At 39.9% G+C, this 19703-nt stretch overlaps 1 protein-coding gene across 6 annotated transcripts in view; it reads right to left on the bottom strand.

Annotated features, from left to right (window-relative positions):
* The window catches only part of SERAC1 (serine active site containing 1), a 53724-nt gene extending 39138 nt beyond the window's left edge, over window positions 1-14586 (bottom strand). For 2 of the 6 annotated variants that reach the window (XM_046670411.1, XM_046670413.1), the window contains exons 1-6: window positions 14138-14465; window positions 6635-11833; window positions 6442-6534; window positions 3753-3844; window positions 2403-2439; window positions 11-147 (exon numbers count right to left, since the gene is read on the bottom strand). In XM_046670411.1, the coding sequence (XP_046526367.1) occupies window positions 11-147; window positions 2403-2439; window positions 3753-3844; window positions 6442-6534; window positions 6635-6654 (379 nt within the window). In that variant the 5' untranslated portion in view covers window positions 6655-11833; window positions 14138-14465. The other 4 variants (XM_046670412.1, XM_046670414.1, XM_046670415.1 and 1 more) reach the window with 4 other exon arrangements.
* Window positions 14587-19703: the final 5117 nt, after the last annotated feature.

Raw genomic sequence — 19703 nt, 5'->3', positions numbered from 1 at the left:
ATAAACTTACCATGATTTTCTCTTTTATCTAAAGAAACTGTGTGCACATATATATATGACTTCATTTTTTCTCTTTCTACCACTTGAGTATCTAATGTCAAAGACTTCTTCAGCGCCAGGACTTCATATGTAAGAAATAAAGAACCTCTTAAAAAGAAACAAAAAATTCATCATAAATACATGATCCAAATGTAACACAAGAGCCACTCTTTTCTGGGTTTTTTGGCTGAGGAAGACTGGCCCTGAGCTAACATCTGTTGCCCATCTTCCTCCTTTTGCTTGAGGAAGATTTGCCCAGAGCTAACATCTGTGCCCATCTTCCTCTATTTTGTATGTGGGTTGCCACCACAGTGTGACTGCCATGGTGTAGGTCTGTGTCCGGGAACCAAACCCGGGCCAGCGAAGCAGAGCACGCCACTTAACCACTGGGCCATGGGGCCAGCCCAAGAGCCACTCCTTTTTATTAAGCTTTTTGTAGTGAACTTTTTCTTTCTTTTTTATTGAGAAACATAATATATATACAGTAATGTGCATATAACATATTTATAGATACTTACAAAATATTTGTATAAATGTATACACACACATTTCAGTTTAACAAATAATAATAAATAGCTCCATTACCATATCCAGGCAGAAACAGAACATTAAAAGTACCCCAGAAGCCCACAACGTGTCCCTCCCTTATGCTGACCTGCCCTCTTATCTCTATAGCTAATTATCAGTATGACTTTTATTATAGTAACACCTTTGCTTTTGTATATAGTATACCACTATGTGCACATCCTTCAACAACACAGCTTAGTTTCGTCTGTGTGTGAACGGCATGGGAACGGAATCGCACTGCACATCTTCCTTTGTTCAGCCTTCCGTTTGTGAGAATCATCCACGTGGCTGCACGTATCTGGAGCTCAGGCACTTATGTTTTCATGTGGTCTGTGATTCATCCATTGTATGGGTATACCACAACTTATTCACCCATTCTACCACAGATGGGCATTGAGGGGATTCCTAGTTTGAGTCTATTACAAACAACACTGTTACACATCTTACACGTCTCCTCTGTACTCGTGTATATGTTCCTCTAGGGTACGTATCTAGAAGCAGAATTACAGACTTTCTGGCAATATGTATATGTTGTTCAACTTTACTACATAATGCCTTTTCAAACTGTTTTCAAAAACATTAGCTAATTTGTACTCCCATCACCGGCATATGCAAGTTTCTCCTCTCCCAAGAGTTACAACTAAAGTCAAGTTTTGAATGTGAAATACTATGTTGTTTACTGTGTACCCTAAAATGAAGGTTTTTTCCCCTAATCAGACTGATGTACACACACCCTAAATCCAGACACAAAGGCTGCAGTCTGTCTGGATTCAGAGCTGAGTAACCTCAGTTACAGTAAGTCTCTCCTGAGCTTCCCACCCTAAAGCAAAAGCAGGCAAGACAGGAAGGCCAGACACTGGCCAGCACAGAGGAACAGAGCAGACGTGTTCACTATTTTGATCATGCTTGCCATGAAAGACAGCACTCTACAAAAAATTGTGATTAATTTTCACTATACTTCTGAATATAATTGTGATATAAACAAAGAAACTGCATTACAGAAAAGAGCATACATGTCTCTTTTGCCTGGAATGAGCCAGAGGGAAAAATCATCTAAATACGTTTTGCTCTACTTTACAGTGTCAGAGAGAAATGTACGTATTTGGATAAAATGCCAAATCTCTCTCTTTTACCATTTTAGCATCTAAGCCTTGATTTTATATTTACACTAGTGAAAAAGAGCATTATTAACAAAAACACTAGAGTAGTATTTGACATACATTTAAGATATATAACCCTCCCTCAAAAAAAGGAAAGAAAAGAGAATGAAAAATAATTTTGGAAAGGAGAGTCACTCCCTTCATTAAGCATTAACCTCTGAAACAGAATGAGATGGGTGATGTCAATCTATTGGTTTTCTCCCTCAGGCTCAATTTCTTTTCATAAGAGCTTGATGGTGATTTAAAGGATTTTCAAAAATAATTTGACTCTAGTAGATTTTTACCTTCTTCATCCACTTTAGAACGTAACACAAGAAGAGACGAGACTGCGTGCGAGCTAAGTGGAGAGTGCAGGCTCTGTAGGGGTCTCAAGTGCTCTCCTCAGAGCAAGACAGCCAGGTGGGTGGATCCCCATCATACACTTGGACCCAAGAGAAAACACTCCTCAGAAAGTAAAGTAGCTGAATCCAGACAACACTGAAGTGGCAGAACCAGTGATTAACCAGTGATGAATCCACCTGTCTATTCCAAAATCTATACCTTTTTCACTACCCCCATGCTACCTGTAAATCACTTCCATTGAGATTTCAATAGTAGTATAATGAAGCCAATTAATATTTCATAGTTGACACTTACCCTAAAATCAGTGATCCAGTAAACTTTATTATTTTTCCTTCAAAAAGAAAGGAAAAAAGTCAATGTGATGAATTTCCTTTTTTAAATGTGACAGGAAGTAGGCAACAGTGTAAGTCCCTACCTATAATAAATATAATTGGATAAGAAGTTACTGATATTTTTCCATTAACATAATCAGTTGCTATCAACACATGGCTTCCTATCTCCAGATGCAAACAAACGAACCAAGAAGCACTGGGTACGAAAGGAGAAATCTGTACTCTGTATTCTCCCCGTTTCAGACTCACTCTCCCCTCCCTCCACCTCTAATTCTGCCAGCGCCCACCACATCATAGAGACCTGGTTCCTGCTGCACCACTGACGTTGCCAGGCCAACACTGCTTCGACAAATGCCACGTCCGGGGAGCTAACTTCCCTCTGACTCCTGTCAGTTCACAACCAGTTAAATAAAGGAACAGGGAGAACTCTCCCTATCACTACTAGGACTATACTGAGCGATTATGTTTGTCAAGCGGGGACACAAAATGACTCTTCTCAAAGTAACAGTGTTATAATTGGTGATTAAGTGCCATATGTACATAGCTCCATTTAAAATACAGGTTACATTCTACAAGTTTATTCATAATTTTTTTGTTTGGAACTTGGAAAACATTTTTTTAACATTAAAAAAGAACTCCTAGTGGCAGGTATAGCTAGTGGCCTATCCAATACACGTAAGCCCCTTAATTCTTACTAATATAACTTGATTACTAAAAATATTCAACCTGATCTAAAAATATTCAAATTCCCAGACTGCTCTGCAGCTATGGCTGGCTGTGCAACACAGTTCAAACCAATCAGATAGTGATGGAAGCACAGGGAGGGATCCTTCCCCAGAAGAAAAGACAAAGCCTCACACAATGGCTTTTGGCCTTTGTGCTTTCTTTTTTTTTGTTCTGCTTTATCTCCCTAAATCCCCCCTGGTACATAGTTGTATATCTTAGTTCCAGGTCCTTCCAGTTGTGGCATGTGGGACGCCACCTCAACGTGGCCTGACGAGTGGTGCCATGTCCACGCCCAGGATCCCAACCAGCAAAACCCTGGGCCGCCACAGCAGAGCATGTAAACTTAACCACTCGGCCACAGGGCTGGCCCCCTTTCTGCTTTCTTGATGTCCAGGGATTCAGCAACCATCTTGTGACCATGAGGACAATAAGGATATTTGGGGTGGACCATTAGCATAGACAGAAAAGACATAAAACAAATCATGGATTTATCATTGGGTTAAATAAGTCTTGTGGACCACTCCGGAAACTTAACCACAATCCTATCACTGTTTCTATAGAAAACAGTTGTGTAAACTGTACTCACGGACATCTCTCCAGTATGTGTTGCTTTTTGGTGAAGGAGTTGAAGTTCCTATTCTTCTGCAACAGATGACACAATAAGCAGCCAGGGACATTCTGTGTAATTAGAACAATTACAACAAATTTAATTGAGCATCTAATTAAACATATTTCTTTTAACTAGAAGAACATGTCACAATCACAGTGGACTGTCCACAGAGTTAGAATTTTCAAGACCAGGAAAACTTTTCAATTGAAAAAAATTTCTCTGGGCCAGCCCCGGTGGCCTAGTGGTTAAGTTCGGTATGCTCCGCTTCAGCGGCCTGGATTTGGTTCCCAGGCACAGACCTACACCACTCATCTATCAGTGGCCCTAGTGTGATGGTGGCTCACATACAAAATAGAGGAAGATTGGCACCAGATGCTAGCTCAGGGCAAACCTTCCTGAGCAAAAAAAAAAAAATTTCTCTGTTAAAAACTTAAAACAGACCTATTAGAATATTTTGCTAGTCCTTTGCTATTCTTCAAAGAGTGTCCAACTGTGACCAATAACTAGTAGGAAACAGGAAAACACAGATCATTAATCAGAATATCAATATAGGAATTTAAAACTTTTAAATGTCTTTTTAAAGACATGCATTTAGATAGATAGATAGATATTTCCATTTCTCTGTGGTGACTGGAAGCCCTACAGAAATGAAAAGCAGCTCTGAATGGAAGATATACACAGAACCATGGAAGTATTTAGTTTTTCTCCAGCTCCTTCATGATGGTACCCAACATTGTTTAAAATCTTTGAAATTTAATTGTTAATTGTTAGCATCCTGTCAAAAAAGGAGAAATATAGCTCAACTATCTCATCAACTGAGTAAAGATGATCGAAATATGATCACGATGCAATGGTTTCTAGAATGCAGTATTGTAGATCATATCAGACTGTCTTTGGATGAGCTATTTTTTTCTTTTTCCTTTCCTGTAAGGGAAAAGAAGGAAGATGCTTTGAGAGACTCATGTGAGAAATGGTCCTTTGGTTCACATATAAAAAATTTCTGGCAGCTTTATAGGGATTGGGGGAAATTACTTGGTATACAAGTAAAAAAAACATCTGTTAGCAATAACACAAAATAAAAAGCTTTCCAATTTTTTCTCGTGATTCTAGTACACCCACTGATGACTAAGCAAACCAGTTTAGGCAACAGGTAAACTTGTAAAGGCCACTGTTTCATGATGTCTCACTTATTTAATGGGTTGCTGCTACTTCTCTAAGGACATAAGGATAACGGTAAAAATTATCTAACGGCTGCAATGAAGCAGGTGCTCATAAAACCGGGGTGGAATGCAATGTAAACTCCAGAGTCCAAACAGGTCTTTATCTGCATTGTTCTCTCCTGCTTCCGAGGAAAAGGCCTCACCCCTTTGTCACAGGAAATGTGCCACCTACGCTCTAGACCTCCTCTCTTCTGCTTTCAAAGGGACCTTCAGTCATTATCTGCCTTCGTCTTCTTAATCTTCACACTCTCTCTCTCTTTCAATTCTTTCTGCTCCTCTCCCCTAAATACTGGATGTCCAATGTTCTCCCATCAAAACAAAACAAAAAACAAAGGATGGGAAAAAAACACCACCCTTCCTCCATCAAGTACCATCCAGCTACAAGCTCTTCTCTCCCCAGTCCGCCTTCTGCCAACACTGAAACAGCAATCCTTAAGGTCACCAGTGAGGGACATCTTTGTTGCGAAATCCACTTTCCAGTCATCATCTGACTTGCTCTGTCGGAAGCATTTGACTAGTCTCTCCTTCTCTAGTTGCTATATACCCCGTCTTCTAGTTTTATTCTCACATTTCTGGCTGCGCTATCCCATTACTCATTCAACAAGCATTTATTGAGCACCTATCACCCATTGGGGATGGAAATTTGAGATGTGAATAAGGCAGGATAGCTCCCTGCCCTACAGAACTTAGAATTGGCTCTGCTGCCTCCACTCAGCCCTTAGATATTAGTGTTCCAGTGGGTTCCATCTGTGGTCTTTTTTTCTCATGCTATATTCTCTGGCTGAGTAATTTCAGTGTTTTCCTCACAAAGCTCTACCTATAGCTTATGATTCCCAAACCTCTGTAACTAACTCAGGTCTCTCTAAACTTCCGACACATATATTCAGTTGCCTAATGCACATTTCGACTTTGAAGCACCACAAACACCTAAAACCTAGAAGGGCTAAAATCAAATCATCATATTCTTAAAACCAAATATCTGAAGATCATTTATTATTAGACCATAGTTTCCCCATTGATTACAAATGATTCCTCCATACACCAAGGTCTAATCTAGCTAGGGTCCATTTCTGGACAATTTTGTTCCACTGATCTGCTTGACTAACCCTGCATCAATGCTATAACATCTTTCTTAATTCCTATACCTTTAAAATAAGCCTTGATGGCTTCTACAGTGAGCATCTCTACACTCATTCTTTTCAGAACTGTCTTGCCTATTGGGATTTTGATTGGAAATGAATTAAATTTACAGATTAATTTGGGGAGAACTGATACCATATGGAGTCCCTCCACTCATGAAAAGTATATTTGCAACTCTTCTTTTAGATCTTTTACACTTTTCTTCACCAAGGTCACGCAAGTTTTTTCTTTGTTTCTTCCTTTAATGGAAAATTTCAAATGTATACAAAGGTAGAGAGAGTAAAGAAACGGGGTTCATCACTCACCTTGAAAAGCTATCAACACTGGCCAATCTTGTGTCATCTATTCCTGCTTTATCCAAAAGAACTTCTGCATGATAGACATGTCCTACATCTGTACTACCAGTGTGAAAATATGCTAGTGTGACTGAAGAACTGAAATTTTAATCTTTTAAAATTTTAACTAATTTTAATTTACATTACATTTTAATTTACATACATAAGGCTAGTGGCTATCATACTGAACAGTGCGCTCTACGCTATATCCCACATCACTTTCCACCACCAAGACACTCCATTATTTTGAAGCAAATCCAAAATGTAGTATCATTTCGCTTATAAATTCTTTAGTATGCATATCCTAAAAAAAGAAAAATTAACCATCATTATGTCCAAAAATATAAATAATTCCTTGGTATCATCCAATATCCAATCAGTGTTTCAACTATTTCATAATCTTTTATTTTGTTTTGCACTATTGGTTTGTTAGAATTAGGATCTAAACAAGATCCACACATGGCATTCAGTTGCTAAGGTGCCTCTTTTTTAGAGTCAGTTATTTCTGTAATTACTGGTTTATTCAGATTTTCTTCCTTCTTGAATTAGTCTTGATAATATCTATTTTTCAAGAAAATAGGCATTTAAGTTTTCAAAATCATTAGCAAAAAGTTGTTCATGCTATTCCCATTTTTTATCCCTAAAATTGCCTACCTTCTTCTGTTCCTAGCACTATTTGTGGTTCTTCTTTTTTACTTTTGAGGAGTCTTCTAGAAGTTTATTAATAGAAAAAACTGCTTATTTTTCATTTGGTTTTGCTGACCATCTCTATTGTATTGTGTTTTCTTTTCTATTTCTGCTCTTCATTATTTTCTTCTTCCTTTCTTCGATTCACCCTGTTCTTTTCCTAACTTGTTCAATAATGCTTACCTAATATATAATGAGCATTTCTTGCTCTTTCATAAACGCATTTAAGACTGCAAACTTACCTCTAAATTTTGCTTTGCCTCAATTTCACAAGTCCTGATATTTCCACTACAATTTCCTCTAATCTGGGAATTGTTTAGGATTGTTTTTTGTTTCCAAACATGAAACTTCTAAAGATTACCTTTTTATTGTGCTACATGACGTGGATTCTTTAGAATTGTGGAGATTTGCTTTGTCACCTGGGTGCAGTCAATATTTACAAATGTATCACATAAACTTATTCTGTGTTATGGGCAAAATTTAGAATACCTATTATATCAAGTTTATTAACCGTGTAGTTAAAAGTTTCTACAGCCCTACTAATTTTTGTCTGCATGATCTATCAGTAACTCAGACAGGTTTTTAAAGTCTATGCATGAGAGATTTTAATCTCTAGTTTTCTTGTGATTACTCTGGTTTTCACATCAAAGTAATGCCAGTCTTATAAAATAAGTTGGTAAGTGTTCCATCTTCTTCTATATTCTGGAAGAGATTATATAGAACTGGCATTTCTTCTCCATTAAAAAGTTTTAAGGTGTTAGGTCTAAAGTGATGTCCTCTTTTTCATTCCTGATTTTGGCAATTTGTGTCTTCTCTTTTTCTTAGCCAGTCTGGCTACAGGCTTATCAATTTCATTGATATTTTCAAAGAACTAGCTCTTAGCTTTACTGAATTACTCTTGTTTTCCTATTACCGATTTTATCGACTTGTGTTCTTTTACTAGACTTTATTGCTTTGATTTCAACTAACTCCCCTTTCTTAAGTTTCTTAAAATTGAAGCTAAGATCATTGATCTAAGATTTCTTCTTTTCTAACACAAGTATTTAATGCTAAAAATTTCCCTCTAAGCACTGATTTGGCTGCATCCCTCAAATTTTGATATGCTGAGTGTTTTTCCTTTCATTCAGTTAAAAATATTTTCTAATTTTCTAATACCACTGCAACTTCCTCTTTGATTCATGGGATACTTTCGTTGTTGATAGTCCCGTCGAGTTAATTCTGACTCCTAGTGCTCTCCTGTGTACAGGAGAGCAGGGCCCTGCCTGGTCCTTTTTTTGCACCATCCTCTCATCTTCCAGCGTAATATCAGACAATGCTCCGCTGCTATTCATGGGGTTTTCATGGTCAATTTTTTTGGAAGTGGGTGGCAAGCTCCTTTTTCCTAATGGGATATTTAGAAGTGTGTTGTTTAATTTCCAAATATTTATGAATTTCCAGATATCTCTGTTATTGATTTTTAGCTTAAACCTATTGCGGTTGGAGAACAAGCTTTGCATATTTTCCTTTTTTTTAAATCTTGGTTTGTTTTATGATGTGGAATATGATCCATCTTGGTGAATGTTCCATATGCGCTTGAAAAAAATGTATATTCTGTTGCTGTTGGGTAGAGAGTCCTAAAATGTCTATTAATTGGTTCACAGTGTTTTTCAGGTCTTCTCTTCCTTACTGATTTTAATACGACTCATTCTGTTGATTACTAACAAAGGAGTGACTGTTGAAGGCAGGGGCTAGTCAGATCATGGAAGTCCTTTTTAACTAAGTCAAAGAGTCTGAGGCTTACCCTGAGTTATGGGAAGCTGTTAGGAGATTAACCTTAACAAATGGAGTAACATGATAAAAAATTTTGTTTTGGAAAACTTGACAAGATTGAAAATAGGTTGGAGAAGAGGCAAAGCAGAGATGGGAAAAACTAATTGGGAGGGTTTTAACGATAATCAGGGAGAAACGTGTATTTGAATTAAGGAAGTGGCTCTGAGAATGATCAAGAAGAAACAGACTTAAGGAGATATTGAGAGAATAAAATCTAATAAACAATTGATAAGAGATAGAGGGAACCGATAAGACTTAAGAAGATAGTAAGAGAACAGAATCTAATAAACAATTGGATAAGAGAGGGTAATGGATAAAAGGGAGGAGACAATTATGATTCTCAGTTTGTGGTTTGGATTACTAAGTATATAAGGACAACATTTACCAAAATAGGGAAATACAGGAAGAGAAATGGATTTGAGGAAGAAGATGAATTCCCAGTTTCAACACGCTGAGACTAAGCTTCTTGTAAAATACTCACGTAAGACGTCCATTAAGCTACGTGGGCTCAGCAAAGAGGTCTAAGCTATAGATACACATTTTTGAGTCATTACCACATTATTAACTGAAACTATAGTTTTGGGGGAACTTATTGCAAATGGTGTATAAAACAGTGTTTCTCAAAATGTCATCCTAGGATTAGCTGCAGATTATTCAAATGCAGATTCCTCGCCACTATTTTAGACAGACTTTTTCTGCTCTAAGTCTGACAAGGCTGAATCCAAGGTGTTAGGGGGGGCTGCATCCCTTACTGAAAGCTCTGGGGGGATTCCACCTCCAGGCTCATTCAGGTTGTTGGCAGAATTCAGTTCCATGTAAGTGAAGGGCTACGGTCCTCGTTTCCTTGCTCGTTGTTGTCCGGGTGCCACCCTTAGCTCTCAGAGGCTTCTCTCTGGTCTTTACAGGGAGCCCCCCTACATCTCAGAACCAGCAAAAGCTTATCCTTCTCACATTGCCAAATCTCTGACTCTTCTGCTTTCCTCTTCCACTTTTAAGTATCTGTGTGATTACACTAGGCTCTCCCGGATCATCTAAAATAATCTCCCCACCTTAAGATGTGTAACCTTAATTCCATCTGCAAAGTCCCTTCTGCCATGTCATGTAACACATTCACAGGATCCAGGGATTGGGCCATGGACATCTTTAGGGGGCCGTTTTTCTGCCTACCACAGGCCACTGTGAGCATTCCGATGCAAGTCTTTTTGCAGACATATGTTTTCATTTCTCTTGGGTAAATACCCACGAGTGGAATTGCTGGGTCACAGAGCAGATTTATGTTTAACTTTATAAGATACTGCCAAATATTTTTCCAATATGATTGTACCATTTCACCCTGCAACCAGTAATGCTGGAGTACAAAGTTCCAGTTGTTCCACATCCTCCCAATACTTGATGCTGTCAGCCTGTTTGATTTCAGCCTAAATGGGGGTACATGGTAGTATCTCATTGTGGTTTTATTTTGCTATTCCCAGAAAACCAATGTTGAGCACTTTTTAATATTCATGTTAGCCATTTACATTTATTTTTCTGTGGAGTCCCTTCTTTTGCCTATTTTTTAAATTGGATTGTTTGTGTTTTTTAAATGCGTTACCAGTTCTTTATACATTGGAAATAAATCCTTTATCAAATATAGGTACATACATATACTGCAAATATCTTCTCCTAGTCTGGGACTTGCCTATTCAATTTCTTAAAGGCATCTTGTGATGAACAGAAGTTTTAATTTTCATAACATCTTTAATCAAAATTTTTCTTTTATGGTTATTGCATTCTATGTCCTGCCTTAGAAACTGCTGCCTATGTCAAAGTGACAGATACTCTCCTATGAGAAAAGGGTTGTCTAAAACACATTTTGCTTTAGATTTTACATTTATGTCTATGATCCATCTCAAATTAATTTTTGTGTATTGCGTAAGACAGGAGTCGAGGTTCATTTTCTTTTCCTACATGGATATCTGATAGTTCCAGCATCATTTGTTGAAAAGATTTTCCATTCCTCATTGAACTGACTTTGTGCCTTGGTCAAAAATCAATTGACTATGGAAGTATGGGCCTCTTTCTGGACTGTATTCCATTCCATTGATCTATTTGTCTATCCCAATATAACTACCACGCTGTATTGATATTGTGGTTTTATAATTAATCTTGCAGCTAGCTAGTGTGAGTTCCCTGGATTTGTTCTTCCTTTTCAAGATTAACTATTCTAGGTCTTTGGCACTTCCACATAATTTTAAAGTCAGCTTGTCAATTTCTATTTTTATAAAGTCTTTAGATTAAGATTGTGACTGCATTAAGTATGAAACACTAATTTTATGCAGAGAACAGAAGAGAAATTCTGAGAAGCAGACTGAGGACACAGAAAGTAGAAAAGGAGAGACTGTGAGTACCAAATAAAACAAATATTCAATAATTCCACTAAATTTAATAAGGCTCTGGAGGTACTAGAGGCTTCATAATGGTAGTTTCGTTGCCCTGGTTGGAGAAGAAACTAGACTGAAACTAAACATCCATTCTTCTCTTCATTCTTATTAATAAAACCCCTGAATTGCAACTGGGCACAAAGATAACTGAATAAAGACGACATCATCTGTTTTTCTTTCTAGTTTAGTGCGGTCACTAAGTACTGGTTAATGGGTTGTAAGTGGACGTGTCACGTGCAACTTCTGAGAAGTGTCCTTAAAGAGAACAGTATGTGCCTTTCACCAATCTTTCCTCTTTCTTCTTCCGTCTTCCCATGAGCAGGTGGCAGTTGGAATTAAAGGGTCCATCTCAACCATGAGGCAGCATGCTAATGATGGCAGAAGAGCAAGACAGAGCCTGAGTCCCCGATGATCACGGAGCTGCTGCCATACCAGCTGTGGCCTGCCTACGCATGGAATGATATGCCATTATTATCTTATATTTTCTGTGTAACACAGCTGAATCTAATTCTAACATATTTAAGATATTTAAATATCTATAGATCTAAGATCTATAGATCTAAGGTCTAAATATCTAAGATATTTAAATATCTATATGCCAGTGATCCCAAAGTTGTACCTCCAGCCACAACCTTTCCAAACTCATCTATCCAACAGCTTGTAGAACATTTCCACTTGGATATCAAACAGGCCTTTCCAACTTAACTATCCAAACCAGAATTCTTTATTTTCTTCTCCCCAAACTCTTCCTCCACTCATCTGCCCCATCACCACCAAACAAATGGTAAATCGTTTTTGATGATAAAACTAAACAATCTACCTCATAGCACAAGCAAAAAACTTAAGATGTTGCCCTTGATTCCTTGTTTTCACCTCACCTCATATCCAAACCATTTACAATTCCTGTTCTCTGCCATCAAAACATATCCCAAATCCATGCACTTGTCTCCATCTTCACTGTTACCACTCTAGTTCAAGTCACCACCGTCATCTCCCATTTGGAGTAATGCAACAGCATCCTCAGTGGTGCTTTCTGTAACTTAAGAAATCCCTCCCAGAGAGAGGAAAAAGTTCTGGAGATAAACTGACGGCTGCCCAGCAATATGAACCCCACTGAATTGTACATCTAAAAGTGGTTAAAATGTGGTAAATTTTATGTTATATGTATTTAACCCTAATAAAACAAACAAATCTTTCCTGGAGACAACATAGCCTCCTATGGTTTTTTCTAAATGTTTTACAGATGTACCTTTCACACTTAGGTCTTTAATCCATTTGGAATTACTGTTGTGAATGGTGTGAAGTAGGGGTCTAATCTTGTCTTTATTCTATATGGATATCACGTACCTCAGTATCATTTATTGAACACTCTATGCTTTTCCTCCTGCTTTATAATACCACTTAGTAATATACTAAGCTCATAGGTAGGTGGGTGTGGTTCTAGGCTTTCTATTCTGTTCTGAGTCTACTTTTCTATCCCTGAACCAATACTAGTAATTAAAACAACAGTCTTAATTATTACGGCTTTATATTAAGTTTTGCTATCTGAGAAAAAGAGACTTTCATTTTCTTCGAAATTGACTTAGCTATTCTTGGTCCTTTACCTTTCCATATATATTTTAGGTTCAGCGTTTCAAATTCCATGAAAAACCATATAGCAATTTCAATTGGAATTGCACTGAATGTGTAGAATTGGGGAAAACTGACATCTCTATGAGATTGAGTCTGCCCACCCATAAACACAGTATAGCTCTCCATTTCTTGAGTTTTCTTTCTTGTGTTTCAATAGAGCATAATAATTTTTTCCATAAAAGATTATACAGCTTTAATTTGATCTATTTCTAGATACTTTTAGTTTTGAATGCTGTTATGAACAGTATCTTTATTATTAAAATTCCTAGTTCGTTATTGCTGGTGTATAGAAGGCAATTTTTTTTTAATTTAGAAATCCGCCTGAACTGAAGGCCGTTTCTGACACCCCCAGAACCAAAGCAGCCCTTCGTCTCTTTATCACATCACCATCTGATACCTTCTTGCTAATTCATTTTAGCGCCTCTCTCCTCCACTAGAATTAGCTGCTTGTTCACCATTGTATCTCCAGTGTCTAGCATAGTATCCGGCACATATTAGGTGCAGAAAAATGTTTGTAGAATAAATGGACGGCGGTTTTAAATCTGGACGATTCGGAAAAACACAGGAAGAAAAGCAGGTTTTGAAATGAGGGTGAAATGAGAACTGGTTCAGTTTGAGAGGTGGTGTGGAGAGTACTCACAGGTCATTAACATGCAGGCACCAGGCCAGCACCTGGAGCCCGAGAGTGGGAGGTTCCACGTAAGGGAACTGCAGAGACGCTCAAGGAGAAGAATACATTCAAGAAGAAGAAAAAGAAAAGATACTTGGGAGGAACTAGACTTGAGGCAGATTAAAGGGAGCGAGAGAGCGTGCTCAACAATATGGAAACCAACGGGAGGAAAAAGACTGAGAGATAAACAGGGAAATAAATAGAAGAGCTAGGTTCGTAGATCACGTGAACACACGAAGTAAAAATCAGCAGAAGCTCAACTGGGGAAGCACAATTTAACGTACAGAAAGCAAGAACGTCCTATCTCCACTGGTAAAAAGAATCGGAGAAACAGAGAGCTCTAGGAGACTACAGGTCAGAATTTGGGAAAGGGATTAATTTTAGAACCCCCTGGGGTCTTTCGCGTTAAAATGACCGGGCTCAGAGACCTAATCAGCATCCCACCTACCCGACCTCCCGGGGCAGAGCTAGAAGCCACGGTCTGAAAGCTTCCGATTTGAATGGGGAGAGTCCTTCCTCCTCCTGGTCATCATCTTTCCGTGACTACCCCGCCCGCACTCATGGGACCGGCAGGTGCTCTCTGCGCCTCGCAGAGGACCCAGAGAAGGGCGGCGACCGGGGAAGAAGAGCCGGGCCGCCGAGGCTGAGCGAGCGGCCCTCACACCCGGCGGCGGGTCAGCGGGCCAGTCGGGGGCCGCGCGACCTCGCGGGGGGGTCCCGGCCGCGGCCCGTCGCCGCCCTCCCCACGCCCCTCGCCGGCGCCCTCGCCCGCCCTCCTCTTCCTACCTGCCGGCACGCGGACTCGGCCCGCCCCCCGCCGCTCACCGCGGACCCGTTCGGCCGGGAGCCCACCCCGCGCCCTCCAGCCGGTGACTGGCGGCACGTGACCCCGCCCCCGTCCCGCCCCGCCCCCTCGGCCCAGCCCACGCCCCGCCTCCCGCCGGCGCGCTCCACCCACAAGAGCGGCGCTGACGCGATGACGTAGCCGGCGCAGGCGCACTTAGTCGGCGACGCCGAGGAGCTGCTGGGTGTGTGGGCGCAGGTACGTGGCGTCGGTTCTTGGAGAGGGGAGAGTCGGGTATGTGGAAGGCGGAGGGGTCCCGAAGAAAGGCGCCGCGGGGAGTGACTCAGAAGCCTGTCCTTCAGGTGCCAGGGTGTGGGGCGGTGTCCCGCATGGTCGCCCGGCGGTCATTGAACCGTGCGCTTCCCTGGGGGAGGCGTTGCCCCGCGCCCGGGTCTGGAAGTTTAAGGGTCACCTTGGCGAGCGCTGGAGGGGTTCCCTTCCTACAGAAGCCACATCCTCTGGGGACGTGATTGCTTGCTAAAGGAACGCAATATCGGGAAGTCGACTTGCCTTGTGCCCTTTCGGGGTTTTTTGACCGGGAGCTGCCGCTTAATCTCTTGGTTCAATCTCATCTGAAAAACAAGATGGTCCGACTCGCTATATAATTTTTAAGGCCCTTTTCACAGCTACCATTCTGTAATTCCTGCCTCCCAGGATCTTATCTTTTATTATATTTTTGGGTGGGGAAAGAAATATTTTGACTGATGCACGTGTTTTAAACCTGGGTTGGGCACACCGTTGTGGAGTTAGGCCTTCGTTGGGACTGACAGTGGGTAGTATTTGTTTGCAAGTAAGATTTATGTTTTATTAGTATTCTAAGTAGACTCATTTTAACTTTGTTAAAAGATCAGAATATCTATGTTTTCTTTCATAAACTTAAATCTTTACTCCTGACATTTAATGTTTCACCTCGTTTGAGACGTAAATCACCAAAGTATATTTAAGTTGATGTTTTCGAATTTTATGTCACCTTATTCCTTTTGTTAGCATTTTTAAGGTCGTCTCCACCTTCTGACTCGGAAAAGATGGTCAACGTCTTGAAAGGAGTGCTTATAGAATGGTTAGTAGTTTTGATACTTAATGAGTTCTAAATCTACATGTTGAATCTTGAGTTACATGCATACCTTTTTAAAACCCGTTTTTTTGTTTTGCTTTAAGATCTAAATGAATCAAGTCTTTGAATTTTCTCAACTTCGTTTTTCTTAATAACAAGTGGGACAGATTCTGTTGCTATGTTTCTTCCTGGTGCCAGATTTCAATTTCTCTGTTGAATTGATGCAATTGGCATTATTTCCAACAAGTTTTAGTCCGAGGCAGCATGTTTTTTAATTAACCCTCTTTAGAGGATCAGTGCTTGTATTCTCAAACCATCAGAGATTGACTAGAATTTTATGATGTGCCTTAGTCTTCGTTACAAACTATGGTCTTTAAAAAAAAAGAGAAAGGAAAACAAGAGAGCCAGTTGAAGATGTCTTAAACTAGACACACATTCCAGAGGCAAAACTAGAAAATTTAATGGGCAGAGCTGAGTTCTTCAGGGTTTAGTTATCACCAGTCTGAAAACCTGTACTGCTGGACCAGTCTTGCTCAGTCTCCACTTATTTATTTGCTCCACCAAACAATTCTGTCTCATCTGGGAATCCTACCCTGTGGACACTCCCATTGTCTGAAAATACTACTGTCTACATTTCTGTGCCCCTAATAGGAGCCATTATATGGATGATGGTACTGTTTACTGAGATAGCAAGGCTGAGGGAGGAACAAGACCAAACCCTAAGATACTTCTGGCGTTTAGAGCAGCACTGCCCAATAGAAATATAATATAAGCCACATATATAGTTAAATGTTCTGGTAGCCACATCATAAAGTAAAATGAAACAGGTGAAATGAATATATTTTATTTAACTCACATCCAAAACGTTTCAACATGTTCTAAGTCTTCAAAGTCCCCACTAACACTTCAGACTTGATACCATCTTTTTTCATACTAAAGCTTCAAAATCCAATGTGTTTTACAGCACATCTCACACGGTAGCCACATTTCAAGTACTCCGTAGTGACATGTGACTGGTGGGCTATCTTATGAGTAGTGCAACTTTAGAGTTTGGGTAGAGGAGACACCAAAAAAGGCAATTAAGAAGAAAACAGCCGGTTAAGTGGGATGGAAGCTAAGGGAGAGAATGTTTCATGAAGGTGAGTGTCAGGTGGTGATGAGAGATGGAATAAGATGAAGACACACTGGAGGTCATGGATTTTTATGAGAGCTATTTTAATGGAGAGGTAGGTAGATGCCAGACTGGACCGCTTTGAAAGGGAGGTGAGGAAGTAGGACAATCTGGAGAAGTTGTGTTGTGGTAATGAGCAAAGGAGTAGAAAAATGAGTTGGTAGCAGAAGAAGGATATGGTCAGGGACTCTGGTTCTTATTATTTTTGTTGTTTTAATGTGAGAGACTAGAATGTATGTTGAGGAAGAATAAACTGGTAGAGAGGGGACAGGTATTCACTTAAGAAAGCAAACGGGTCTACATCCCGGAAGTTCTACACACTCTGTTCTCTTGTCTTTTGGAGAAGAATTCTAGGCTAATTTCTGTATTGTATTGTTCTTGTTAACTTTGTCATAATTAATGGAAACATTTTTCTGGTTGGTCGTAACACAGAGGATACATACCCACAGTGTGAGCTATCAATTTTTTTCCCTTTGTTTCTTCTGATTCTCCTAAGTGTAATCTTCACCCTGGATTTGATGAATATTCACCTCTCCTGTAGAGTTTTTGTATTTTTTAAGAGTTTTTGTTGATGTTTTAATTTTCATTCATCTAGAACGAATGAGCTTTTTTGTTGGTCAAATAGCTGAATAATTGTCCAACACCATTTATTCCCTGGTGATGCGTGATGACTGGAATCACATAGTTGCACTCCCCTTGCTACTCTCCCTTGTCCCATCCCACATCCATTTTTCCCTTTGTTGTCGTTGTGTATTCGAGAATAACCTTGGAATAATTTAGCCTATTTCTAAAATAATCTATTTGGAATGATGGTTGAGATTGTATTGAACCTATATTTTAATTTGAGAAAAGTGATGGCTGGGCTGCATTTTAAGGAGCAAAACTCTGGGAAGCTCATTAAAATCTTGCTGGTAAGCCTTCAGTTTAGCCATGAAGACAGAGTACAGGATTCTAAGAGGAACTCAGGTGTGTTTTCTTTCCTGATTGGGCGACCTCTCTGCTAGCTTGCTGGCTTGTTATCAAGGCTCTGAATCTGCCTGGGCTCGAACGGCGCCCCATCACCTTGGTCTTCCATGTTATCCCCAGACCAGCAGCAACAGCATCATCTGGCGCTTGCTAGAAATGAAAAAGTTTATTTCTCAAATCTAAACCAGAATTGTGGGTACAAAGGGTCTTGTCACAGTGCAGTTTTAAGCTTGAGAAGCACTTAATAAGCTTAAGTTTGCTAGTCAGTTCCTCTATGGAGAATTGTTTTGCACCGGGACCGCTTACATTTTATTTTGCAGATGGATACTATTCTTGCAAAACTAATTTTTCTATTCATGGTGAATTATAAAGTGTAGCCTGCACAATTTTTCCAAAGGGTATCCTTCTTCCCAAAGATACAAATTTTCCAAAAAGGCTTCAAGCCTAAGAAATAACAGGATGGTGGGGCCGCCCCATGGCCAAGTGGTTAAGTTCGCATGTTCCACTTCAGCTGCCCAGGGTTTCGCCACTTCGGATCCTGGGCACGGACATGGCACTGCTCATCAGGCCATTCTGAGGCAGCGTCCCACATAGCAGAGCCAGAAGGACCTACAACTAGAATATACAACTCTGTACTGGGGAGCTTTGGGGAGAAGAAGAAGAAAGAAAGGAAAAAAAAAAAAAAGACCGGCAACTGATGTTAGCTCAGGTGCCAATCTTTAAAAAAAAAAAAGGAAAGAACAGGATGATAGTTGGGAAAGTCCTGCAGTTTCCCTCATATCTATATTTGATGTGAAAGAGAAGATTAATAATACAGTATTATCTCATAATATCTATAGATTATATGAAGCATTTGGGTGTATCAGAGTACAGAATTTGATAAGTCTGGAGTTTATAGGTGAACCACTTAAGGGTCTCCTGAAACTTCTTCCCTTGTCCCAATGATTCTCTCTCCAAATTCCAGTCATGTTATCATACAAGGTCGTCTATAAAAGCCTAGGTGGTGCTGTTCCGCATCTTCAGTCCGGGCAGCCAGCAAAGTACTTCTTAGACCTGTATGACCTGGTTCAAGAAGGGAGTCTAAATGTGACACCTGTCTTAGAATGGCTTAGCTTACTGCCTTATTTAAAATCCACGTCCATCAGTTCCTTTTAACTGGTTTTGAGTCCACAATAAAGAAGTAAAGAAACCAGAGTATAATGGTGGCCATGTAGGCCCAACTATCGGTGAATTGGAAAATCAAGATACTTGGATATAGTAAGATTCTCTCCTCCCAAGGCTTATCATGTAGCAAAATCTAAAGCTAAATTAAAGTTTTTTGTTTATGAATTTGTATTTTTATGTCAAACTGAGATTGGTGACAACTTCCTCTGTGTTGAGATCTACCACTGTCAGCTGCCAGCCTCACACCAAGCATTTTCCCAAATCGAGCCAACCACAGCAGTTACTGAAGCAAGCAGCGTATGCCCAATGAACGTCTGAGTCCAATTCCAGGTGCTCGAGCAGAGCCCTGGTGTGACAGTTATCACAGTTGGTTTGGCAAGTGCTTCAGCAAGAAGATTTGTTGTATAGGTGCAAATTCCAGCCAGTTTACAGCACAATAACAAAGAATCTGGAGACATAGGTATTATTAGACCAGCCTTATCCCTGTGGGTTTGGTTTCTAAACCTGTGTTGTATGTGAAAAGCAACTAAGAACTAAGGCAAAACCAGTGTAACCTTTGTTTTGTATTTTCACTGTGTTTGTATGTCCTTTGTGAGCCTTTGCCGCTTAGCGGGGCCACATTCACTGAAGTTTCCCGGGCACCCAGAACAGTGCCTGAAATATGTAGAGTCATGTGCCGCATAACAACATTTTGGTCAACAACAGACCCCATACATGACGGTGGTCCCATAAGATTAGTACCCTATAGCCTAGGTGTGTAGTAGGCTGAACTATCTAGGTTTGTGTAAGTACACTCTGCAATGTTTACACAATGA

The sequence above is a fragment of the Equus quagga genome, chromosome 8 (assembly GCF_021613505.1).
Source record: "Equus quagga isolate Etosha38 chromosome 8, UCLA_HA_Equagga_1.0, whole genome shotgun sequence".
NCBI classification, from domain to species: Eukaryota; Metazoa; Chordata; class Mammalia; order Perissodactyla; family Equidae; genus Equus; species Equus quagga.
This window is presented reverse-complemented; position numbering and strand designations above follow the sequence as displayed.